The sequence below is a fragment of the Tyto alba genome, unplaced genomic scaffold (genome assembly GCF_018691265.1).
Source record: "Tyto alba isolate M040663 unplaced genomic scaffold, T.alba_DEE_v4.0 Super-Scaffold_1, whole genome shotgun sequence".
Classification (NCBI taxonomy): Eukaryota; Metazoa; Chordata; class Aves; order Strigiformes; family Tytonidae; genus Tyto; species Tyto alba.
The window spans coordinates 18,070,766-18,098,198 of record NW_024881261.1 but is presented as its reverse complement, the minus strand read 5'-3'; the positions used below and the strand labels follow the sequence as shown (position 1 = coordinate 18,098,198).

Genomic DNA, 27,433 nt, shown 5'->3' with positions numbered 1-27,433 from the left:
AGAACAGACTGAATTGCTTCATACAAAAGCTGCTTTGGAATATGATTACCAGAGGATGTAGCTGAGTATCCATTGAAGCTGCTGTTGTTTCAAAAACCTGTAAAGAATTTACTAGCTCCTGGGCAGGAGCATCTCCTCTTTCCAGTAAGGACTTTCGGTCTGTTAAAAACAGAAAAGGTGTTCAGTTTAAGACTGACATACTGCCACCAATCTACCAACCTTCCCATCTTAAATCAGAAGTGTAATTACCAAAATTATTTATGTGAATGTTGTTCCTTAATGAACCAACCATAGCATCCCAGAGATGTGGCAATCCTGTTGCCATTTCAGCACCAAAATGTTTAGCTATAGTAGATAAGGCAAATTCAGCTCCTCTTCTCTGTACAACATAAGGTTTCTGAGCCTAAAATTAAACAATTTTAAAAAGCAGTGAGGACAGATACATTTAAGAATAACAATTATTTTCAAGGAGGCTCCCACTGTTATACAGGCATTCAATTCTGATTGTGTTTACAGCTACCTACATTTGGTGGTCCATTATTTTATTTCTAAGTTATTTATTTTGTTCTTTATACAGACAAAAAATTAAAATCTTCTATAACAGATTATTTAAAGCCTATATATTTGGGGATTTGTCTTTTGCTGACAAAGGCCCATTTCAGCAAGAGGTATTCCAACTGTTTAGAGTTCCAGAACCTCAGATATTGCCAATATAGGGACACCAAGAACAATGACATGCTAGCAAAGCTTCTCAAAATCAATATTTTATTTGTTATTAAGCACCTTCTCTTGCTCCCACCCTCTTCAGACAGTGGAATTGCTAAAAATCAAACAATAAAGAATAAAATCCACAACACTGTTTAGGAATCACAGTTGTGACTAGGATCCTACTAAAATACGCCGAAGTTTTACATGAATAGAACAGTAACAGAAAAATTTAGTGTATCGAGTGTGGCACTCACATGTACATCCTAAAGCCAGTTACATTTCAAATACTGCTTTTAATGATTCAGAGCTTCCACTGTGCATCAAGATGACCAACACTAACATGGGTAATGGGGGACAATCACAGCACAGTTTGTGAAAATCCACTTGCATGGATTTATATTGAGATGTTCATATTCTGTACTAAATGTAGAGTATTTCAGGAGTTACTAATTTCCTTAATGACACACTGAAGATTTAAAACAACATCATCACCAACAAGCATATGCTTCTTGTATCACAAAACTTTACATCAACTCAGTTCTCTCATGAAAAGATCCTGGGCCTCCGTATTATAATGGTATCAACTCCAGTGAATTCAAAGTAATGGAAGGGAGGGGTGGATGCACAAGTTACAAATGCAAGTTTTTGAAATTTACCTCATCAAGTTCTGTAGGAATACTTCCACTACTGCCAGCAGGGAGATCTGCAATTGGGGCTTTTGGAGCTTTTGGAGTAGGACCTCGCCGACTTGTGATGGCAAAAGCAGCTTTCTGATGTCTGTACAGTGTAATTATTCCCCTGTGCTTAGTAACTGTATGATGCATCCCGTCTTTTTCAGAGTTGGGCCCTAAAGGGAAGGAGAGAATAGCTGACAACAATTTAAGCTGCAGTTTAAAACAGAGGTGGAAGTGATAGCCACCTACAAGTCATCTGCAGATCTCAATGTGCTTTAAAAAAACATAAGTGTTGACGTTTCTATGCTAATCAGCTTAATTATCAATCAGATACAAATGTTATTCTACTCTGAGATGAAGGAAGACACATTCATTAAGAAAAAGTAAAATGTATAATGGTCAAACGTTAAAAGCAGGTTAGAATCTTTGAAAGTATTAAAGCCTTAGTTTCTATTGTTCGTTCAATCCATACATTTTTAGCAAGGGACAGTCATTTAAAGAAAATCCATGACCACGGAATGTAAAGGATTATTTGTTCCTTTTGAACGCTATTCTCAACTTTTGTTACCTTATTATTAGCCTATGGAATGTGGCACAAGTCAGACTTTTTTCTAACAGGCTACTCTAATTTCCATACTTACTCAATGTCAATAAAAAGCTTCATAACATATGTAAATTAAACGTGATAGTTGGATAATAATTGAACAACAATATATAACTGCAAATTGTACCTAAGGTCTTATATACAAATTTTCTGAAAACTATACGCGTTGTTAGTTGCACACAGTGTGTAGTTTAAGATACCTAAATGAAATAATTACTAATGAATGAAGACTCAGTTGGTGTCTTTTTAAAAAGACTGAAAACAAGACTGACTCAAATACTCATTTTAAAATATGTCTGTGCTTGTCTCTGAACTGTTAAGAATCCTGGCAGTCTTTGATATCATACCTTTTGAGTTTTCATGGCTACTCTGAGGCTGTGCAGGACATGCTGCTAGTGGGGTAAGATGTGGATCCACACAGAGGGAGTTGCAGAGATTTTTTATAATCTTTGAGTTAGGACAAGGAGACCTTGTTGTACACTGCTGAAGTAACTTTGCTATAGATGAAGCCACATAGTTTTGCACAAGTGTATTCTCCTCTTTTTTGATGGCTTCCATTAAGGGTTTTATAACAGGATTTAGTTTTTCTGGAAGTTGCTGCAAGTTCACAACTGCACATGCAGCAAATGTATGGACTCGCAGATGCAACACTTGCCATTCTTGATTTGTTTCTGTAACAGTCATTTGGACTTGTTGTCGTTTACTGTCCAACTGTTGTAGAATTTTCGGATTCAAAGTAAAGGAGGATGTCACTTCATTGAAAACAGAAGTAACCTAATAAAAAGGAAGAAAAGAGTTAAAAATCTGTTTCATATATTGTAAACCAGGATATCCTCTGAAAACTGTTTTTCATGGCATAACACAAGTCACTTCACCAGGTATTATCATCTCCGGTTTTTCCAGCAAATAGCAGGAAATGCTCCCAAAGATTCCAGTTTCTGGAATCTTGAACCAGAGGCTCAAGGGGAAAATCAGGCATATTATGAACATTTGAAGTTTAAATTCCCAAAGCTAAAAGAGGAGTTCACATACTCCTCCAAATCTGGATTGTTCTGTAACTGCCAGATATACCCAGATATTATGGCAATATATAAATTATGGGACAGATAAGCAAAGGAGAATATGCTATGAGTACAAGAGATCAGAAAGGATGTGCAAGGTCCTGGGCACAAAGAAGTTGTTTCTAAGCTTATTTTCTTTTGAATAAAGAGTCTGGGATAAAAATCTAAGGAAAAAGTCAGCACAAGATAGTAGTTGCAGGACTTGCCATATCCTTCCCCACTCACAACTGGCTGACTACTGTTGCTTAAATCTTTCACAGGGAACAGGTTAAAAGCTGTGTGGAATCACTGAAATGTTGAACTTACTCTACTGATAGGATACTTAAACTCCTAAGTACAGGAAAGATGACAGCTGTTCAGAGGATTAGTCTGGGGAGTTTTTACTTGTTTTTTTGTCTTTTAAATGTTCAGGTCAAGTCTTTCAACTATCAGACTTGTACTGCTTCATTCTGTTGATACCTCACAAGTTCTATTCCATGTGACCTTGATGACTGGAATGACCAAAGTATGCAAAAAAATCTGAATAGGAAGGAGCAGCACAGGGTTTTTCCATCTAATGCATGAAGACCCATACTACAGTGAGAGTAGATCTTGTGTCTGGATTTCAAGAAAACTTGAAGAGTTGAAAAGGGTACAGAAGACAAACAGAAAATAGCAAATAGTTATGGAATGAATCTTCTAATCAGAACGGATATATTTTGAAAAAGCATACATGGGACAAGCGGCCCTACTACTACACTCAAGAGTAAACAGTTGAGGTATGTGAAAACTCCAGTACTTCACAGACTCTAAGTTCACATTATTCTGTCTAGCTTTACCTTGGAAATTTATTCATTTTAGATGGTAGCCATAATCCCTTCAGACACAATTATCTATAACTTCAAAGATATGTGGAGATTTCTAGGTTAAGCTACTGCGTATTACTACATAAATATTACCAACCTGAGAACTTCAAGATCCATCATGCTAGTCATCATGGCCATAATCATACAAACTTAAAACTTCTTTATCCTCATCCTCAGCATCCCAGTTACACACACAAACACATCCACAATCCTAATGTCCCTCCTTTCCAGCCTCCAGCTGCGCCACACCTATCACCATTCCTTCATCCCACCAAATTTACACACCCCTCCCACCCCAGTCCGCTTTTATTTTGCGGGGTCTCAAATCCACAAGCTCTTCATTTACATCCTACCTCATCTGTCCATATTCATCTTTCTCTCTACTTAAGAGGCCAGTCTGGGGTTGGAAGAAAAGCTTTTTAATTTGTTGCCCCAACATTATCAGCTCTATTTCTGCTTACAGAGTTTTTCATGTAAAGTGCTACCTTTTATTAGCACATTGAATACTGATGTTTTCAGATTAAAAAAGACAAAACAGTTGAACAGCCAGGAAAAAAAAAAAAAATTTAGGCTTGTGGGGGTTGAGGGGGTGGGGAGAAGGTCTAGAATTTACACAGTTTATTTACTAGTCTTTTGACAGTGCTTTTGGAGGAGTTCCAGCCTGCTTTGTTCTCTTCTGTGTAGACTTCAATAGCAAATCTACACCTGGAGACAGAACACTGTCAACTTTCTTTCCTGTTAAGTATCTCTCTAATTTGCATTCTTCTTGATTTTGGCACTGTCTGTAAACACCGCAGGGGAAGTGATGTCTATTACATCTCATGTCAAAGGATGTGTAGTCACATTATACAGACAATAACTTTCAGAAATAATAATTATGCTGAAGATCTATTTCAAGACAAGAATAGATTTGAAGGAAGGGCAGGCGTGTGTCTACTTACCAGCTCATTAGCTTGATCTATTGTAAATACACTGCAGTTTACTCTGTTTCCAATGTCAACGTTTGCATCAGCTAACAATGAGATGAGTTGTTTACATTCATTCTGCATTCGTGTAAAAGGAACAGCAATTTCATCATAGTAGAGATGTTCAGAAAGGACCCCAAGTAAACGAGGCTGCACACAAATGGCCACAGTTCTACACTCCTATAACAGCAAAAGACATGATTTGTATTTCTGAGTAATCACAATTTGTTTTGGGCATTAAACAGCACAATCTAGCTACAAAAACCCAGTTTCCAGAAGGACCATTAACATCTGAAACCTAGAATATTAAAGATCATGGACAAAACCTTCAGTCTGCCACTAGAACAGAAGTGATACAAGGAGCACCATCTTGTTGAAAGGAAGCATTGACCTTAGATAACATGCATCTTGAGAACAGACTTATCTGTAGAAAAAATGTGAATGTATTTACTGATCCATATTCTGACAGTTGGTATTTAGCTACCGAGTAATGTATTCCTCCATTGTCTAACAATCAAGATTTTAGTATTTAGATGTATAAGTACCATTTTAGCTTCATTTTATCTCAAGCTAAGTGGCAGATGACAAGCTGTGGATTAAGATAGTAAGGGAAATCTATTTTTGCTGCAGAAACATCCTACCTTTTGCAAGGCTGCCCACTCACAGATTACTAATGCAACACTAATCCTCTGCAAGGCAGATTTAGAATTCAAGTGGAAGAGCAGTAGCTGAGCTAATGATTCAGCTGGCTTTATTTCTTGAGTAACAGTATTTACACCTGGATCACAAATGCAGCAACAAAGTGCTCCCAGCAACCTGTCAAAAGGAGAAAGAACAGTCACTTCAATGTTTTAATTATTCTACAATTAATGATTCAAAATCAAGATGCCAAAAAAGTCCACATAATTAGATTTTAGCAAAAACACTGTATAAATGAAAAAGATAAATTGCTTTTAAATATTTTTTTTTTTCAGTAAACTGACTTTGCTGCCATCATCCGAGCTCGCATGACAACGTAATCCCTGGTTGCTGGATCTTCTGCAATGCTGTCTGCCCCAGCAATATATTCTTGAATCACTTCCTTATTCTGGGTTTGACCTTGACGCAGTTTAGCGCCTGCCTTTTCCTATGGAATAAAGTTGGGAGAGGTTGGAAGTAAGTGTGTTTGAAATAGAATAGATAAATTCATATTCCATAACATTTCCAATAACCATCATACCCTGCAAAAGTTGGACTAAGCCAGAACGTTTCTTGGATAACAGACTTCTTAGAACAGTTAATCACTGTAAATCATCTCTCTGCTAATAGTATTCTATGGTCTTATTAAATGTATGATATGGTTCCTTCACTATAATATTGAAACTAATACTCAACATACAGCAAATAAATTAAGTCCACAGAGGAAAAAGGAAACCTCTTTAAGCATGTTTTCAGAAATAACACAGTGCTTTTAGACTTAACTCAGTCGTGCAAACAGATGGTTATGGAACCATGTAAATAAAGACTTATGTCAGAATTTTGAGTTCTCATAGATAACCTGACAAGAACTATTTTGCTGTACATATTTGAGGTTTGTAAGACAGATTACATTTAGAGTTGTAGAAGGGCACCATTACTCCCCTCTAACACCTTTAGAACACGTCTTTATGTACAGCTAATCCATTTCCTACTTTCCCCAGAACTGTTAGTGAAGTCACATTCTACTTACTTTTGATCTGGTTTTTACTTCTAGCAACATGTTTAAGTCAATGGGCAAGTGAGATGGCTGCATCATTAAGCAGAGCCAGGCTCCCATCCATGGACAAGCAGCTGCAACCACATACTGTACAGATGCCTTGTTTAACAGTTCCAGCCACACCTGGGGAAAGAAACAGTGGAAATCATGACACATCTGTATGTGGTCTACTTAAGATCATATATGAACTGCAGGAACGACCCTATTCTCCTTCACTCTATAATAAAGCATCAAATAGGCTAACTACAAAATAATTAACATGAACCCACAATTATTGATCTGCACAAAAGTGTAGATGATATGAAACAGCAGGATACACAAACACTACATATCTAGGTCATAAGTCATGCAAATACCTTGTGAATAAGATCCAAAATTTCTTGGTTGCTTTCTAAGATACAAAATTGAAATATGTGCCTCAACATGTCTTGCAGAATTGGAGTCAGCCATGTTGAAGAGCTCTGAAACAAGGACATCATACGATCAAGATGATTCCAATATGTATCACAGCAAACCACTAATAACTCCAATTCTTACCTGGTCTTGGGTAGACAGAAGTGTGAATAACGTTTCCAGTGCTGCTTTTCGTACAGAAGATATCGTATGATGCAAGAACGGCCACACACGTGGGACCAAAACTGTGAGTGACTGCTGAATACTAGTACGTGAAGGGGAAATGTAGAGGCCGTGACAGGGATAAAAAACAAACACAGAGCTAAGTTAATTTTGTTTATCATCAGTTATAAAGTTCTATCCAAAAGAAAGCTTTTTTTTTAAAAAAAAAAAAAAAGTATTATTGCATATGATTGCTGATTTTAAGGGATGGATCAAGTTGCTACAGCTTAAACATTTAAAATAGTTTGAGTCAGTATATTTTTTCAGGAAAACACTTTTTTTCCTTACTGGTATAAAGAACTAGTCAATTCAAGCATGTATTTTTACCACGTTGTTTCCCAGACTATGCTTTGGTATTTGTTCAACTATTTAGAAAAAAAGTGTGGTGGTTTTTTTTTTTTTTTTTTATTTATTATTAGGCATGTACGAGTTTAGAAATAATTTAAAACAAGCTTGGATCTTTTGTGCATGAACTTTCACATCAACTGCTGAAAGTAGTACAGGCTGAATTAAAGATGGCATTAGAGATAAAACTTCATTCTTAATTTTGGATTTTGGCAAAAAACAGCTTCAGCAATGACAAGCATATAGGATGAGAAAGGTAAGATGTATAAAACATCCACCTGAAGTGCAGATGCTCTGAGTTTACCATGTGTATTATAAAAACCATTAACATACTAACATGCAATTTCTTTAATTTGACAGAGTCCCAAAAAGAGAGGGACTAGTCATTGTCTTCAATGAGTCACAGAATTTCTAGTTGTACTACTGATGTACATTTTCAAGTTTGTAGCTTCCTTTAGAACTGTTCCAACAGTAATTTTTACAGGTACATGCATGTCTTCTAATGTACGTAGTTTGCTCTCTTGTTTGGAGTTTGTGAACAAGAAGCAGACAAGTAAGTGGTTTGTGGGAAGGACCACCAACATCCTTTACTAAAATACCCAAGATGAGAGAGAAAGGGGAAAGAAAAAATCATCACATGTATACAGTGCCTAGTATCTTCTATTTTGTTGCCTTTTACTAATGTAATGAAAATGGAAGCACAGTCCTAACCTTCACTTTAAGGAAAAGTAAGAGTAAAATTAAAATACTGATTTAAATCAAGCATCTTCTCGGCACATGATTTGAAAGCAATTTTGATTATCCCAATTTGAAAATAACTGGACAGTCAAACCTGCAATACTGAAACAATATTAATGAAAAAGTTACCTGCATTTGCGGACCTGAGGATAAGTCAGAAGGGAAGAAAGAAGGATCATGATACTGTTTGTGGAAGCTGTCAAGTCATCCAGTTCCAGAAGTGCATCCCACAAAGTATTAAGAATAAAAGGCACCTACACAAATATGCAGAAGAGGTTATTGTACCAAAAAGAAAAAAAAAAAATCCCAGTGCTGACTGCTGACTATAAGTGTTATTTTCTTAACTCAGACTAAAAGTGAACTTTTCAATCAGAATTGATGGAAAACAATTCAGTTACCTTCTGAGACTGAAGTTGGACCAGGCTTTCCACTACTGGTACTAAAGATGCTGCAGCAACAGCTCGGACATCATCATCCAGATCTTGGAGACCTTCAATTATTGCAGGCAACACTTTAGGCAATAAAGTGTTGATCATGTCCTGACAAAAAGATCAACAGAATTTTTAAACTTAAAAAGCACATAATGCTGCAAACAAGTAAAATGTATTCTGAGTGTGTGAATAAACCTGTTTGTTATATAAACAGAAGCTACAAGTCAAAGATTATAATCTAAATACTGCAAGTCACCATTCATGAAGTAATATCTCAATTATAATTTGAATGAACATTAACTCAGCTCAGATTTGGTGTAAACAAAGCTCAGTGTTTGAAGAATAATACCATGAATAGACTAAAACTCTTGTAGCACTCAGCTCTGTTATCCTCACACACAAAGTATCATAAAAAACAGACAAGCCCAGTCTCTATTTATAATGTTTTGTGCAAGTAACTGATCAAGTTAAAACGGTATAACTTTGCTATATACTTGCAGATTTCTGCAGCCTGGATATAAAAATGTAGTCACACATCTTATAACCCATATGAGGCTGCAGTGCAAGCAAGCTTGCTTTAACACACCTATCTAACGTTCAACCGTATCCTCAACTCTGTGCAGTGCTTTTTGTTCCAAAGCCCTCTGCACTTTGTCATGAGTATTATTACCTGACGTACTGCCAAAGCGTACTTTATTCCTAGGAGACCACCATGTCTTACTTCCCACTGTTCCTGTGTAAGCAGCTTCAGGAGAACATCCACGGTTTTATGAACTCCCATCTCATTCATATGTTTCAACACTACTCCCAAGGTCTGAGCACAAGTCTCACGTACTGGTGCTACCACCTAGGATAAAGTAAAATTATAAAACAGGTATTTTGGTACAAAGTTTGACTTAGAAAGAAACCAGTGTGAGTAGTCAGATGACCAAAACTGCTATGCAAAGAAGGTAAAATTTATATATTGGCTACTTTGTAATAAGCATCTGCAAGCAGTTACAACAGGCACATGCAAAAGCACCCTACAAAGAAGAGCTCATCTGCTGCAGTATCTCCTGCAGAAGCCTGCTGATCTACCTGGTCACTCAGAGACAACTTACTTCATCTGAAACAAAGTCTCCAAATCTGTCTAATGCAAACACACAAAGGAGTCTAATAACCAAGTCTTCTAGCCACTCCTGATGCTGCTGAATCATCTGTAAAAAAAAAAAAAAGTAACACCTTGACTATATTTATTCATAAAGTATTACTGATATGCTTGCTTTAGCTAAAATTTATGTAAAAGATACAACAACATATGTTTAAATGGACTGAATATAGTCATGTTGCACAGCTTGTCAAGGCAAAATAGTCAGCACTAATTCAGCTCACCTGACTTATTACAAACATCATAATGTATTTTTTAAACAAACACACAGTATCTTTATCAAAAGGCTAGAAAGCACCTCCTAAGGTAGACATATAATTTTATCCCTAGACAGAAGATAAAGGTAAGGGCATTCAGATAATCTATACTGACTAATATCAACGTGTCCTAGGCAAATCAATTAATAATTGTTGGAAGAATATTTGCAATTAAACATAAACTATGAAGCAGTACTACTCCACTGTGGGAGTCCAGCAAAAGAAAATCACTTTTCAGCCAAGTCTCCTCGAGATTCAACAAAGCAATTTAGACAAAGCTTGTCTTGAAGCTCTGCCCTCTGTTAGAGGCCCAATAGCTCTAACTCTGAATCTCAGAGCAGAAGCCTGATAAAAGCACCTGCTCAGGCATAATATTTCTCATCTCCACTGTTTGCCAACTAGATCACCACTTCCCTTGAAAACTATCATTATAATGAACAAAATTTTCTTCATATTATGGATTTCATATTCCCATACATGTCAAAGAATTATAGCCTGCACATAGCACGTGCAGCAGCTGTTGAAGCTAGCCTGCAGTGCACACACACCACACACCTTCCATAAATAGTTAGGAAACTGTTTAAAGTATCTTATCATTGTAGTGTGCATTATTACAACTGCAATCACCATGGAACAAATACTACTCCACATGGAAGCACAGAGGGACAGCGGCTTTTGCTTTCTCTATATACAAAGTATGCTGAAATAGCTTGATTTTAGAATTTATAAACATGTCTCTTCATTCTTCAACGCTTTCTGAACCACAAGCTCTCCCAGGCTGCTTTTACAGCAGGGAAGTTAGTATGAATCTGGATGAGATTCACTACTAGTGAAGAAGTCATTACTGTCAGGAATTTTTAAGAAGTGTTTTCCTTTTAATTAGACTATTTAAATAGTTCTCATAACAACAAAGCAAGCAGATCAGTAGAGTCACTTCACTATTTAAGTGAATAGAATTAGATGGTCTGAGACACTTCACTAGAGTTACATAATCAACTTGTCAATTCTATTTCAGTACACCCTTATCAGGACCTGAAAACAGTATCTTCTAGTATGGAAGCCAGTGTTTAACAGGATATTAATGGCTGCTTATACAGTAGTAACGGTTTTTTGCACAGGCCTTTAAAAAAGAATGTAAACATTTCAGTCAGTGCATACAGTGATTTCATCCATATTATTCTGAGCAGACAAATCTCATGGTTTGTATTGCCCCAGATCACTCATTCTTCCCTGAAAAGCTTAAGTATTTTGAGAAGTCTGTTTTATGAACTTCATTTAAATAATGTGTTAAGTCTACATGTCTGGAAACTTACCTCTTCTAAAGAGCTATCTCCCATTTTACCACCACTTTTACCATGAGCTTTAAGTATCTCTCGCAGTCCAGTACCTGCACCATGTCGAACCTAGAAAAGCGAAATAAAAAGTCAATTGTTAAATATTTAGGAACAGAAGATAAAAACCACACTGGGCAACTGAAAAAAATGCTATTTTATTCTTAATAGAGATATTTCAAGTGCTGCAGAGTTAGTGGTACTTAAGACTTAAATTCTAAACTGTTCAAAACCAACCTGTTTATTCCCTAGGTATTTGCCAGTTTATGGACAGAAGCAATTAAGAATTTCTTCTATTTTCTAACATATAAGATACTGTTATCATACTTGTAGTAATGTAGCCAGTACAGTTTTCATTTAATTTTACCTCACTATAAGATACTAGTATTCAGAAAAAGCAACTAGAAGATATTACTGGTTTTAGTAAGTTTCTAAACTAAAAAAAAAAAGGCAATATTCTTATATTTCTTAAACACTACATATTTGTCTTTATATTATGTATTATATTTCTGTACAACTTCTAATATTTTTTAAACACAGTTTGGCTCCCCAATGAATATTCTGGGGTCTACAAAACAAATTTCTGGAAATAACTATTCTGCATAGCTTACAAACCTGCCTTGTTTGGCTAAATATTAAAAAAAAAATAAGTGAACAAGTGATATGGGAAAGTAAATTATAGCTATTTGTATGTTCTCACCAAACATGAACAATTGAATACACTAGAAGATGTTTGGAAATGACAGACCAGTAGAAAGATGTGCTACAGACACAATTCTGGTATTTTTGATACCTAACTGGACTAGTAATTGGCTAATCAAGAAAAGCCCACTCAACAGATACACAGAAAGTTGTAAAAGCAAAGTTCTGAACCAGGTTTTCACTGAGAGGCCTTTACATAGGTTAGAGCAGAACTTTTTTTTTTTTTTAAAGAGCACTTCACATACATGCTTGTTGCTAGGAGAAAATTATTGTATTTAATTTCATAACAGTAACAACTAGAACTGAGTAGATTATAGGTCCTCCCTTAAAATCAGAGTATCTTAAATGAATTGGAAGCATACACATCCCCACGTGTACAGCTCAATGACTGCTGGTAGAAGCTTACAAGCAAGCCAATAAAAAACAGAAAGCCTGGTCTTAAAATCCTAATTGCTCATAATACACCAATCATTTGTTTGTTTCGTCAGATTGCCTATGAGCTAGTTTTTACAAACCTAAAGAGGAAAACTTTGCTAGTTAACTTCTCCACTTCTACAAACAAAAAAAACAGCCAGCCAGCCAAACGTATAAAGGAAATAACAGTAGTAGGCTCCATCTTGCCCGACTTCAGCTGCCTGTAAGCTAGGCAAGCAGTCTGAACTAGTTATCCAGGCTACCTCCAGACAATGCAAGATGCCAGAGGGCCATTTTATAAACATGTATTTTGAGGTAGTTTAACCTGGTTTTCATCCGTAACATACTGTAATAATGATTCTGTATTGATCTACTTCCTTAATATGTATGCATCCTATATCAAATGTAGTAAGAAGGCTATGAGAATGTCTGCATTCCAGCAGACAAGTGTACTTTGACTTCATCTGCAAGCAGCAAATAGCCCGCTTTCAAATAAAGTAGATGCTTATTAGCACAGATGCAGTGATGTGCCACACATATAATTATCCTTTTTCTGGGCCCAAAGTAATTGTGCTGCCTACATAGAGACGATCTATCTCTCTGTTTCTAAGTTTGAGGGCAGTAAGAGCAGAGCCAATTTGCTATCACTAAAACTGTACTACAGACATACCAAAGTATGTTATAGTTGGTGTTAACATCTACTCTTTCAAAAGGACCAACTTTTTTCTTAAAAATCCTCAAGTTAGTTAACAACAGTTATTTCCATTTTCTGCTCAAGGAAGAGAGCAGATTTGTCAGCTACTTCATATTTCTTCTTGGAACTGATTTTTTGTGGAAAATAGTATAAGGATTGAATAGAAGAGTGAGAAGAACAGGTTTTTAATCTTGAAAATAAGTTGTCTAGACAACCAAATATATAGTTTTTGTAATTGGTATTTACTATCATTCTAAAAAAAAAGTTTAAGTTCCTTTTTATAAATGAAGAGAACAACTAATGACTTGTAGCCTAGCCCCTGTTACCGAACAAGTGATCCTGCCCCCTTTTCTACCAGCTTAGCATTAGACAAACATGTCACAGTTGTCAGCAATAGACTTACACAATATTCCTCACACTCTTGATGAATCCAAGCCTGTTTTAATAGCTTAATCTTTTTGACCATAGATTCATGTGCTTTTATTTTGCTTGAATTTCAATACTTCCAGAATTCTCACTTACAATCACTGCTTTCCATAGCCTTCCCACTCTCCACTGCAGTATATATTACATATCTGTTTTTATTCTCCCTTTAAATGAGTCTTAAAAAAAAACACTTAAGTTCCTAAAAGCAGATTTGTCTTGGCTATGTAATCTATATTTAGATTGATGTAATTTTTGATACCTAGCAAAATGCTCAAGTCCTACACATACAATTTTTGTGCTTCTGTTGAAGGTTTTTTTTTTAATCTATAGTTACACCTTCGGTATTGCATGTGTCTTACCTCCCAAGAAGGGTTAAAGAGATCATTGCACACCTCTTCACAAAAGCTTTCCAAAGGCCATTCATTTGCCTAAATCAATACAAAAATATGAAATACAAGATTAAAAGAGAAAGGGATCAGACGAACACTTCTTATATTGTATGCCACTTAGATATTTGAAGATAAAGACCTCTAAAAGCTTAAGTATTTTTCTTTGTTACTGGACAGAACTGAAGAAAAACAAACTTCTTCCACACTCCATAAACTTCGCTGATTGGCACTGGATCTTTCAAAAAGCTTATGAAGTTTGTCTGTCAGTAGTGTAACCTCTATGGTAGTTAATTTTGATGTTCTGGAATTCAGCCCCCCTTTAGGAATCATGCTAAGGCAGAAATTTAAGCAAAGTTTCTTATCCTCCCCAGTGACTCTTTAAATTTATGAACTTTGTCTTTAAAGAACATAACAGGCAAGTCTCAATTAGAAATTACACTACATGATCGAATTGGGTCAATTAATCCCATTAAAAACACCACCCTTTTTGAAACACATTCTACATTTTTGAAAACCAGAAGCATATCCACTATCTCAAGATTTCATACAAGGACACTGACATGGATGTGGAAAGAAAGTTACAATACTAACATCAGTAAGTTCACACCATCATAAACACAAAGCATTCGAAAGGCTAGCTATTCAGCCTGTAGTTATCAATCTTTCTAATTATTTTTCCATTCATCATGTTGCAAATAATAATTTAATTACTAAACTAGGTCTAGAAAAATCTTATTTTTGTAGAATACAGACTAATTAAGATAAAGTCTCTTCAAATAAACTTCTATGTAGCATTTGTATTCGGGTATAGAATTTCTTACAATTTTTCAGCTTTTCAGTCTATTGAAACAAATGCAAGTGTTTCTAAGACTAAGGCAATCGTTTAAATCTTCAACTACTAAAGACAGAACTTAATTCTAAATTAAGCCTAATTAAAGTAAGGCAAAGATTAAATAAAGTGTACATGAACATTTAGATCAAATTATTTATGGCTCACAGTAATCCTATCATGTAAGTGTTTAGTACAGTTTTACAGATTAATAACCAGGTCTGACACCTGCAATCCACCTGCCAGGTTCATTTGGGTCAAACTGCTACCAACGGATTAAATGTGTTTTCTTTCTCAATGCTATACACAGTTTGAAGCTCATTTGCTTCATTACATATAAAAGTAAGCTAGCAATGGCATTATTTACTCCATTTCAATTAATGCTAAAATTACTAAAGAATTTGCAAGTATAAAGAAGTTATGGTTTACATTACTCTGCTAAAAAACTGAATGATCATTCCTGCTAACAGAAGAAAAATACATCATACCTCTTCTGGAGCATTTTCTACTGACGGTTTTGAGTCTGTGGCAGGCTGGTTGATAACAACATTTGCAACTTTTCTTCTCTTTTCTTCTGGTTCACCATCAGTGCTATCATTGCTGAGAAAGAAAAAGTGTAAGTTTATGAACAGAAAGTATGCTTCAGGGAAAGTAATTGCTTCTACAACTGAAGTCTTCAGATACAATAAAGTGTGGCAAGAATACAAACCAAAGAGGTTTAACACTGTGAAATATGTAAAACAGGTAAGTTTACATGTAAAAAAATTCAGTGAGTACACAGCAGAATGCTGTCCCAAATTGGCAATCTTTCTCATTCTTTTGCAAGAGATACAGAAATTCCTAAAATCAAGGAAGGATAATTTTGTTTCTACTTGTTATAAACATAGTAGGTACAGTAATATGCCACTATTAACTACACTGAGGAACACGGCATGCATCAGAAAGTTATATCTGAAATTTTTAAGTTATTATCTTCTTTAATCCCTCATTATTCTCAAGCCATATTTAACAGAGACAAACCACAAATTTTAACTGTAGCATTCTGTTATTTCAAAATAAAGCCAGGTCCTTAACAAAGCTCTAGTGGGAATAAGGAACACCCCCAAGCATTTTACCATCAGCACAATTAGCATGTAAAAGATTAAGATGCAGAGACTGTAGGAAGTTTTTCAACAGATAATTAAAGCACAGTCCCATCTTAACTGAAATAAAAGCAAACCAGTCCACTGTTATACCTCTTCTCATTAGCTTCCACTGCATCCCTGGATCTTTGCTTTGCAAATAGCTTAGCCATTCTTTTGGCTTTATTCTTTTGTCTACTGCTCATACCAGCACGAAATTCTGAGTCAATTAACTCAGCAGCCTGAAGAGTCTGAAAGAGAAGTCATTCATTGTCAATTCGTCTCACAATGAAAGTCCTGAAAAATCCTCAAACCCACATTGCTCTCAACTTCCCCAACCCTCCATCATTTCAAACTCAGAGCAGCAGTTTGACATCAAGTAATACTAATATGCAACTATGGGGGCATAAGAATTCAGGAAGTCAATGCAAACCATATTAGACGTTGATCATCATACTTAAAATATATATATTATAACCGCAGAAGCACAAATAAAGCAAACCCACTGTATTATTCCTTGCAGTCAAACAGCCCGAGGTTTTACCTACAGGTTGTTTGTTTACTAGTGAAACTGAAGAAGGAGAATAGTCCAGATCTTCATCATTGAACAGATCTTCAGTATTCATCCCAATTGCAGCACCCATATCTAAACCAAGTTTCTTTTGTAACAGTTTCCTTTGTCGTGCTATCCTCTCTTTAGGATCAATTTCACCTTTAAAAAAGTTTTTAAAAAGAAGGAAAGATATGTCAGATTTCCAGCCATATGTATTATTGAAGATTTGCTCAATGAAATAACAAAGTCAGAAGTTATAAAATGAATTATACTTGGCTAATACATCAATACAGTCTCTTAAACCAAATAACACTGGTTCCAAGGAAGGCTTTTTCTGCTGCTGAAACTATACTAGCACTTAAATTGTGATCAATTTTTAAGCAGAAAATAGCTCCCATGAATTTCATTAAATTACATTTGGTCTACGGAAGTAAAAAACAAATTTTCCTTGAATTTTTAGGAAGGTGCACTTTGAAAGGAGCAGAATTAACACACTAAAAAATAAATCCAGCAACTAATTTAGGAACTAGTACTTTTTCATTAAGCACTTGCATCCTTCTGAGATCTGCTGATTTTTGCAGTCTGGGTTTTTGGTTGTGTTTTTTTTTGTTTGTTTGTTTGGGGTGGGTTTTTTGTGGGGGCTTTTTTTTTTTTTTCCTCTAATGCTTCTTTTTCTTCTAAGCTTTATCTTCTGTTGGGAAACAAACCTAAGAAATAACGACCACCAATAAAACCCCTCAAATGATATTCAATACAATATCCTATATTAAGGGAGGTTGAATCTGAACCTGTTTCCTTCATAAACATTCTTCCTTGTAAAATGCACTAGACCCAGGTGTCTCTTCTCCTAACTAACTCCTGATGGCAATGTTAAATAAAGCACAGCATAATTTTCCTAGGGTGCTGGAGTCTGTTAACAATCTTATCATCCTCAAGTTTCATGTGTCAGCAATGCTCATTTAGGAAGTTAATAGAAGCTACCTCAAGAATGTTGTGAAGCTTCAACGCTAATTACTGAACATTTAGACTTTGGGAGCACCCACATTTGCATAAAAAATTATAAGATTTTAGTGCCTGAACAGAATAAACCCTCCAAGTAAACCAAAACTTGTAGCTTGTAGTGCTGTCAGTCTTCACTCTCTTTTTACATGTGCAGAATGGAAACCAGTCAGGAGATTGGGGTATTTTGGTCAACTATCTTCACATAAACGTGTAAGAAGGTGATCAATATTGGCAGAATTTTTGGGGTATACACCAGGCTGAGTAGTAATTAGTAGTTGATTTTATCTATACTATTAAGCCATTTATTTTTTTTAATAGCATTTTACTGACAAGCAGAGAAATGCAGACAACTTCCATTCTAAATACTTTTCCTTTCACAAGTTTATTTTAGGAAAAACTGTCAAAGACTGCTAGTTTCAAAAATTATTTAGCTTGCTTTACAACCATTCACATTGGCTACTTACTCGAAAAGGAAAGCTGCTACAAAATGCAGCAGAGAAAGCAGCCTTTGTACGTTTTCTCATCATTTAAAAAAAAAAATCAGCAACTAAAGCAATTTTTGATTTCTTATTTTTTTATATTATACTTTTATTTTAATTCATAGAATTATTTGCACAGGGATGCATATCAGACTTCTGTGAACGAAAGTGTCCTACCTATTTGATCTCTGAACAAGTAGGGTTTCATTAGAAGAGATTAAACTTGTACAACACCTCATTAATCTAGCATAAAAGATGGCAAGCAATAAAATAGCAACAAGGCTTAACAGACAGGATACTGCTTAAGTGACAGGAGCCATAAATTCTGTTCCTTGCTGAGCTAGTGGTCTTCTGTGTATACTACACAGAACGCGTCACAGAACAAGTGAATCAGGGCTATGCAGGCAGACCAGATTCTTATCTATACCATCATTTCATTTGGTGCAGAAATGGGAAGATGGACTGGAATTAAAGCAGTAAAGTACAGTAATAGCAACAAAAATAAATCTCCAATTAAAATAATTCAATGCCATTACATTGATGTAAACCAACTCTCTCAGCTAAAAAGTTACAGAAAGATGTCTTTTAAGTGACTTGTCTGGTATCACAGACAGTATTTGACCTTCCAACTTAGACAGTTTTACCACAGTATTTTTCATGCAATCTTTCTATACTTGAAATCTTCAAATTTTTAAATAAGCCACATCCTACTACTGTATTTGGGAGCAGTTTTAATAAAGAACAAGTGGTGATAGTTTCTGCACCTCTTAAAATAATCTACAGAAATTTTACAGAAGCCTTTAATATTCCTTTTTCTTCTCCCTCTTTCAGGTTTCCACCTTCCTCTTCCTCCAATAGACATACTAATTCTGATAAGAAAAAAAACAAACAAGCAGTACGCACCCCCTTAAAAAAAAATCATTTAACTTGAGAAAGATAATACAAACCAGTTATGCTGGGGAATATTTTCTTCTGTTATTTTCTAGCATTCTGAGAAACCACAGATGGCTAAACTCCTAATACTGCCACAACAAACTTTTTAAAATCAGTAAGTTTTCTTGTCTGCAAGTAAAATATAAAGATATACCTGATTTATCATCTTGGACTTCAAATTCTGCACCAGCAGATCCAAGAAGAGATGCACCATGTTTTAACAACCGACATATATCAAATCTGTCAAAACGCAACCGATCTGTTGAAGGTGAATCTTCCATAGGACTTTCTGAGCCTGGTTCTAGATAGGACACGGAAAATAACATTAAGGACAAAGTAAGTAAATTTTTGTTCAAAGTTCTGGCAGAAGATTAAGTGAAAGAAATAATTTCTGTCCTCTGAAGGAATCAGACATACAGCATTTTGATTCACAAAATATAAGGGCTCTATTTCACAAAGACATACTTAAAAATCCCACTTAATACACTTAACTAAGTTGAAGAAAAACTTCCATATTTTTCCCTTGATAAATTGAGCTTTTTAAAATCTTGTACACTGACACATGACTAGGTCTTCTCTGTACACAGAGCCAACTTGCAGTTTGAACTGCATATGGCTCACAAATAGTTCAAAACAGCATCACACCAGCACTGTATCGTATCACCAACAGCCAAGCCTCCCTGATACGGAAGCTGGAGAGTAGTCTTAACAGGTCTGGGAGAAAGCCAGCTACCAAGGGCTGCTAAAGACTAGTTATCAGCTCTTCTCAAATCCAGTTGCAGGTATAGTGCAGTTCAACACTGATACAGAAGAGATTTGCTCTTCACAAGGTGTCTTATAATTTCCTGAACATTAATTCACTTCCAATGTATTCCTTCCACTCAGCACTCAAAGATCAGTGTGTTTTGTGACTCGTAGTCATGTGCAGTTTATCATCCAAGAAGATTGGCCATTCCTACATAATCCAGTGCACCCACATCCCGAATTACAACTAGCACTATCAATACAATTGTTGCCTACAAGAAATACAGCATTTGGTGTGTTTCACCCCACACTCTTACTTATTTACAAAAACTTGTTTATTTACAGTAGAATGAGTCTAAGTGCACACAGGACACTGTACAAAATAAACATCACCTAAATTTCTTCAAACCTGAAGAAAAAGTTAGCATTGCATTACACATATACAAAAAGAGAGGTGATTTATAGCAAATCTAAGAACCTACCAGACAACTGTAAAACATGTATTTGACTACTACATCAAATAATTTAACTGAAATAAAAGAAATAAACGTCTGCATAGCCAGTTTGCATTGTTAAATGGTACCTTTTTCTTAAACACACAGAATTACCTTTTCAATTTCAGATCTGATAGGCAGATATGCACAAGCTAGACAATGCACATAGCTCATCATTCAAAACAGCTGCTGTACTCAAAGACTGACAGGTTGCCCAATATCAATGTGCAAAAGGAGTGCTATAAGTAATTCTTATACCTAGACTGGTGAAATTAACTTCTATCCTTGGTAAGATAGAGCCTATAAATAAAGTTATTAAGTATATGGGTAAATGTGATTACTTGGGAAAGAGTCAGAATGGCTCCTGGAAAAAAAAAAAAAAAGCTATCATTAACCTGATTATCAGTGTCCTTAAAGAGCTCCAACAAATGGATGGAGGGCATCCAGTGGACATAATACATTCAAAAGCTTTTGGCAAAGTTTCACGCAAAAATTGAAGGAACTAAGTTACACAGAATGGGGGAAAACATCCTTTTATAGACTGAAAGCTGGCAAAAGACAGATAAAAGTTAACTTTGGAGACCTTCAGGGATCAGTGTTGCCATCAATTCTATCAGTCTTTAGCAGTGGGAAGATTTCACTACACACTCTTCAAGCAAGCAGATGACATTAAGCTCTTTTGGGTAACCAAAAGTCACAATGGCACTAAGGAACCCAAGGAGGACTCTCAGAACAGACTAATGGGCAAAAAGGCAGATAAGGTGCAAAAATTAATAACCTAAACCATGCCTACAAAACACAATTCAGAACTGGCAGGTAACATTCAATAGACATTTTGGAAGCACTTCTGACAATTTTCTGTATTCACCAGCTTATTGGGCAGTGACAGCCAAAACAGCCAACTAAGTACTGAGCATCATCTGGAAGGACACTGAAAACATGACAGAATGCATCATTTTGCCACTGTGTATAAATATGAGTACTCTAGAGATGTAGGTACACTGTGTACAGTTCTGTGCATCTAAAGGAAGACATGAGCAAGAAAATGCGCAGAGGAGGACAAAGTTACCTAAAAGACAAAGCAGCTATCTTGCAAGGAAAGACTGAAGAAACTGCAGCTCTCCAATCTGGAGAGAAGTTGTAAACCATCATATTTGCTCTCCTCCAACAAATACCATAAAGGCAGTGGATAAGGTAAATGCAGAAGTTACTTGGCAAATTCTATAGCAACAGAACCAGGAAGCACTGTATGAAATAAATATGAGATCACCTCAAAACAGATCAGAGTTTTGTTGTTTTGGAGGTTTTTTAAACAGTTGGTGAATTTCTGGAACCTGTGTCACATAAGGTTGTGAACACAGTACCAGCAGATTTAGACAAAATCCCTTACAATAGGTTTGTAAGTTGGTAACAGAAACAACTCTTAACATCCCTAACATGACAATTTCAGCTTCAAAGTGAATACAAACAGAATCCACTTCAGCAAGCTGCCATTTCACCTTCCTCAAAGGTGCTCTGCACAAGGAAACAGAGAAGCAAAAGGGTGTCTGCAAAGTATCATGACAATGTCGACTGGTTAACAGTTTTGCCATTTTACTAGTTATTATTCCTTTTATTTATAGAAGCTTTATGAGAGTACAGAACACAAGCACAGGAATCTTAGAAGAAACAAAGGTCAGGCACATTGCTGTAAATGGATATGAACATCTAAAGCTAAAGAGGTTTATTATAGTCCATGCATATAAAAAAATCACTTCTCATAAAAAACAGAATGACACAGTTGCCTTGAAAAGTCTCATATCACAGTCAGTTTGCATCAGATAAACAATTAATTCTACATAATTCATTTAAGAAGCACCTTGTTTTGATCTTGGAGTTGGATTCCACTCAGGTACATTTTTCACTATTGCTTCAACAGCCTGGCCAGCTGCAATACGAGTATCCCAATTCGTACTTCTTAAATACACTAACACCTTTAAGGAGAGATTCATAAACAAATAAATAAATATTTGCTTAAAAGATACTTTTAGAAAAATCCATCAGCTGTTATGTTCTATTAAAACACACTTTTAATGCTATGGATTACGACAACATTCAAAACAACAGAAACAAAGGACAAGAAAACAAACCAAAGAAATGGCAGCAGCCTTCTCCATATAGCTCACTGCTTAGCAGAACTCTTGCCATAGCCAGGCATTAAGAATTTATAAGATATATTTAGTCCCATCAGTCAAACTCAACTTTGATTTCTTCCAGGTAATGAACAAGGCTTGAGACTTGTTTTTGGCTTTCTAAAATGAAGTGTTCAAAAAAGGTTAATAGACCTTAAAACTTTGAAGTCATTTAACCCAAGAAAAGGGACAACATGGGTCACCTGAAGCTACATATGCTCTTCTAAACTAATTTACCACTATGTCTGAAATCTGGAAAAACTATTTCTTTCTCTGAAAATACTTTGATATTCATGATTCCTTGGCCACTCTGTTGATACCATCAATTGTGGTGAGGGCACCTGTTCAATAAGAGCAGAATTGAGGTCACTCAGCCATCTCCAGCTGTCAGATACAGACTATTTTTGGTGGTTTTACTAGACTTGGCCAGATTGAAGTCTCAAACTAGTAGAAATATCTTTACATTTTCCAGCCCTTTTAAAGACATACAACCTCCTATATTTTTAATGCTGTAACAATTAATAATCTTTAAAGGCAGGAACAGATATTTTTATAAGGCAGTAGAGCTTCCCTTTATAGAAGAAAACCTAAGCTTTCAGAAAACATTGAATATCAATACTGAATGCAAAGTGAAACCTTGCTTATGTAACCATTTCAGAGGATGACAAAACACCAGACTTAACAGTAGTAGTTTCCTACTTTTCTTCAGTCCCCTATTTTCAGAGAACACAAGAGTGCTATGCTTTTTCTTCTTCTTTCCACAGAACCCACACCGCTTTAAACTAGTTTTATTCTCACCTTTAAAGTACTGGAAAAAAAAAAAAAAAAAAAGATGCTTACTTTAGATAAGAGATTATTCAGTTCATGAGGATGCAGTTTCACTACTTCCCCAAGTTGCTGTGCAGCTGCTTTTCTTGTTACTGGTGTTGTACCGGTGTCCAGTAAAATAAAGAGACGATCAAGCCTAAATATGATTGACAAAAACCAAAAATGTTACACTATTCATAGTTCTGCTGCCCATTTCTATTAATATTCCCCCACATTCTCCAGTTTATCTAATGCAAACAGAATAAATGTTTGCCTGAAGACTGTCAACTGACAAGGTGACAAAAATACTTTTTATTCTAATTGTAAGCATAGTTGTTCTAAATGCACATTTAATTTGGTAAGCAAAAAAAAAATAATAGGGAAATTGTTAGAAACATTAGTTTTAAAAAGATCTGCAGTTACAAGAAAAAAAATAAGTTATTTTCTTCCTTGCTCTGTGATAGAATATTCTCAATCTTGAAAAATACTGTTAAGTTGTAAATGATCTTCTTCAAATTCTGTCCAATAGAGAAAGCAAAAGGCTCAACTGCTCATATTGTGCATTATTATTTCCTTTGAAGACATAGCCTGCAATCTATAATATCAAACTCTGCTTTTCCAGGATACCATATATTTTTACTTTTCACATATTCTCCCCCTAACTACCTGGAATATATAAGACCAAACCTGTTGTATTTACAGTTTTGAAATAATCCAATACCTCTGGCCTTTCCATGAAATACAGGAACTTAACCAGCAGATCTGTTTTCATAGTAACTCTGTAGTGAAAGAGAACCTCGATCATCTGCTTTCAGAACAGTTAGTTTATTTTTTGTTTGGAGTTACTGAATGAAAAAGTCATCATATACAAAAACCATGTAAAAATAGAGTCTACCTACATAATCAATGATGGAAGTAACAAATGTTCATTATTCCCTCCACTGTAAGTGGGACAGTTAGAACTCTTTACCAGGTGCCTAGTTTATCCATTAGTTATTGGGTGGTATGAGGTTATTGCTGAATGCAAGTCTAGAATCTGTCCACGTAGTGCAGTCAGAATTGTCCCTTCCAGGCTTAAAAATACTCCTCCAAATATTGCAACAATTTGAAGCTGGAATTTACACAGCAATGAAGCTCACCTAGATCAGGCTAATGAAATAAGGATACAGGTACTTTGAAAAACTCCCCTTCCTCATAAAACACGTACCCTAGGTTTGAGCACATACAGGAATGGACAAATGTTTTGCCTGTTAGTCTGTTGCTACTAATAACATTTCACCAAAATTGCCTTTAACATTAGTGCCAAATACATAAAAAAAAAACAACCAAAACCAAAAAACAAAACAAAACCAAAATAAAACAAAAAACCAAACCACCTCATTCCAACACCACTGGATTTTCTATTTCCTTTGACACACTTAACTACTGAGAATGTCTTATAATGTCTCACAACACATTAGAAACAGCAGTGCTACAGAGCCAAGGCAGTAACATCACAGAAACCCAAACGCTCTCACAACTGGAGGCACTAGATTAAATATCCATTAGATAAAAAAAAGCTTCTGACTATTTCAAATCATTCTAGTATTTTTGACACACTTCTGATACTAGCCAGCTTTGTAATAATTCTCTTCCTACTACTAAAAATAGGTGAATCTATTTTAATTTCTGTAACTAAACCTGGAGCTTCAATTGCTATGATTTACTAGTTTTAAAGTTACATAAAAATGAAAACCCAAACATACCTAAACCAGCACTTTTGTGTGATTAGACAATCAAGGAGATAAGCAAAATCTTTACAGATCCAACTATTCCAAATCACTGATAGTGCAGTAGTCAGGATAAACATACCAAATATTTTTTCCTTAGTACATTTGACAGTAATAAACCACCCTGATTTGCAGCACTCAGTATCATTCAGTACAAAATATTCCAGCTTGCAGAACCACAGCTTACTCTAATTTGCTTGTTCTCTCATTTCTTAAGCTCATCCCTTTCATTCTTCATCTCTCTGCGAAACTTCAGTGTTCCATACTCAAGAAGTTTGCCATTTAGCACCACCCACTCCTTTAACTATCAAAGTACCTTTTTTTCCACCTCCAAAGTCAAGCAGAATGTGCAGCTTAGACCACTTCCTCAGCCAGAACTCTTCATGTGTCAAAACAGGAGGAAACCACTATGACAGCCTACCCTCAAAAAACCTCAAATTTAATTCCAATATTAGTTACAACACTAGATCTTCTGTCTTAAAATCCACAACTATTTGAAGCTGTATTACCTACAAAATACAGTTGTTGTGGTTTGTTGGGGTTTTTCTGTTTGTTTTTCTTTTAACCTGCAGTATACTTGGTTTGTAATTTGTGATTTAAAATTGTAATATGCTTAGCTTACACACAAGTGCAGAATAAACCAAAAAAGCTTTCTATTGCGTCACATCACTACAGGAAGATTTCAGCAGTCAACCCCAGCAAAATAAATGGAAAAAGGATTAGTAAATACAGCTAACAATACCTGACTAACAGTACTCCTGGTCATGCTAACCATTTCTCCTTTTCCTCCCCCAGACTTCCCTGATGTACAATTTCCAAACTGTTAAAATTTTGGAGCTATTAAGATTCTTAGAAAAAGTTCTGGTGTTGCAGCAGAGTATGGCAGAGCCTGAATTCTTCTCTAGTTGTAAGGGTGGCACTGAGAAAGTTGCCACTGATCCACAGTGCTAGCTTTTTTTAAACTAAAGTTTTCATTCTTAGTTTCATTAAGAATGAAAAAAATACTAAAAATTCTAAACAAGGTAATTTTGAGTACCTGCTGTTGGAAATAAATATTCTAAATTCTGACAAGGTTTCCATTCTCAGAATGAGCTAACAGTCTCTAAACTAGCTCTTAAAGGCAAAGAGAACTAAGAGCTTTCTAGTGGCATGTGGTTCTCTGCCTCTTATGCTAGACAGTGCTGTAAGCAAAGCGCTGTGTGGCTCACATCATTCACAAATGTAACACAAGTCCAAATCAGTGTGGTAGAGTGAAACACTCTAGAAACAGATTAGTTTATTTTATGAAAGAGTTCAACATAGGCTGTCAGAAAAGTTGTTCTAAGCATATGGAAGACACAAACAAGAGAAATACAGGAGTACTTAGAGTAAGAAACCCAAAGAGATTTATGGGTTGTTATGAAAAATCTAAATACCAACAAATGCTAAAAATGAAATCTATCTCAACTTCTCCTGCACATTAACTGATGTAATCAGACCTTAAAAATACAAAGTCCCTCAATTTGAACTCATAAGCAATGGTTTACATAACCCTGTCATCAACTAGTCCTGGAACAACTACATCTCATCAGTGCAACAGCAACCATACGCTACCGTTAAGTGAACTCATGCCATATGAGCTCATTACAAAGCACTAAATTCTTCAAAGATGCTAAGATTCTTCCTCTAACTTGAGAGATTTGAGATTTTCTAATTGCTGGTGAAGTGTATAAGCAAGACAAACTTGGAGCAGCAATTCAAAGTTCTTATGAACAGCATTACATTCATATTAAGTATTTTTTTCTTCTAAGAAATACCACATTAGCTTTTACACTGACACATAGTTCATCAGAAATGTTTCTGACACAAAGACATCCATTCAGGTGCCTAAGAAGAGGCATTGAGTAGCATTTGAGACTCTTCAGAATGAGTCATCCACATGGGGTCAGCAGACTTGACACAGGATGCAGGAGATCCTTGTCATTCTGAGGTGGCAAGGACACATTATACCATCTAAACTGGCACTAGAGACCTAGATTAGGCAAGTGAATCCTCCTCATATAAATATTCCAAGTCAAACCCTAAGCATTTCATTACAGCACACTAGTTTTGAAAAGACTAAAGCTGGAACTTTTACTTTCAGAATAGAACCACCCAAGAGATACTCAAGAATAATCAGGTCTATGATCAGGATATCACCTGTAACAGCCATCCCAATTTGGGCCAGACTCTTCCACCACTAGACTACTGCCACTCAAGCAATTTTATTTAACAATTCTGCCCCTCCCCCCTTCCCCCACCAAAAAGAAAAATTCTTAATGAAAGATTGCAGGCAAGAATAATTCTAACAGTAAACAATTTTATTTGCATTGCTATTAATCAGAATAGCAAGGTTGGCTGTCATAAGGGGGAACATCATTTCTCTAATCAACATTGTTACTCAGAATGATTATGCATGCATGCTTAGCTCA

At 35.7% G+C, this 27,433-nt stretch overlaps 1 protein-coding gene across 2 annotated transcripts in view; it reads right to left on the bottom strand.

Moving 5' to 3' along the window:
- The window catches only part of BTAF1 (B-TFIID TATA-box binding protein associated factor 1), a 47,946-nt gene that overhangs the window by 14,042 nt on the left and 6,471 nt on the right, over positions 1-27,433 (bottom strand). The window contains exons 2-23 of one of the 2 annotated variants that reach the window (XM_032994094.2): positions 23,248-23,371; positions 22,095-22,209; positions 19,153-19,299; positions 16,538-16,743; positions 16,146-16,282; positions 15,399-15,510; positions 14,052-14,120; positions 11,439-11,528; positions 9,822-9,917; positions 9,392-9,568; positions 8,689-8,829; positions 8,420-8,544; positions 7,130-7,250; positions 6,949-7,053; positions 6,566-6,715; positions 5,841-5,983; positions 5,499-5,673; positions 4,834-5,037; positions 2,334-2,760; positions 1,365-1,555; positions 250-403; positions 50-159 (exon numbers count right to left, since the gene is read on the bottom strand). In XM_032994094.2, coding sequence (XP_032849985.1) covers positions 50-159; positions 250-403; positions 1,365-1,555; positions 2,334-2,760; positions 4,834-5,037; positions 5,499-5,673; positions 5,841-5,983; positions 6,566-6,715; positions 6,949-7,053; positions 7,130-7,250; positions 8,420-8,544; positions 8,689-8,829; positions 9,392-9,568; positions 9,822-9,917; positions 11,439-11,528; positions 14,052-14,120; positions 15,399-15,510; positions 16,146-16,282; positions 16,538-16,743; positions 19,153-19,299; positions 22,095-22,209; positions 23,248-23,371 — 3,319 coding nt within the window. The remainder of the gene's footprint in view (positions 1-49; positions 160-249; positions 404-1,364; positions 1,556-2,333; positions 2,761-4,833; positions 5,038-5,498; positions 5,674-5,840; positions 5,984-6,565; positions 6,716-6,948; positions 7,054-7,129; positions 7,251-8,419; positions 8,545-8,688; positions 8,830-9,391; positions 9,569-9,821; positions 9,918-11,438; positions 11,529-14,051; positions 14,121-15,398; positions 15,511-16,145; positions 16,283-16,537; positions 16,744-19,152; positions 19,300-22,094; positions 22,210-23,247; positions 23,372-27,433) is intronic. The other variant, XM_032994102.2, reaches the window with a different exon arrangement.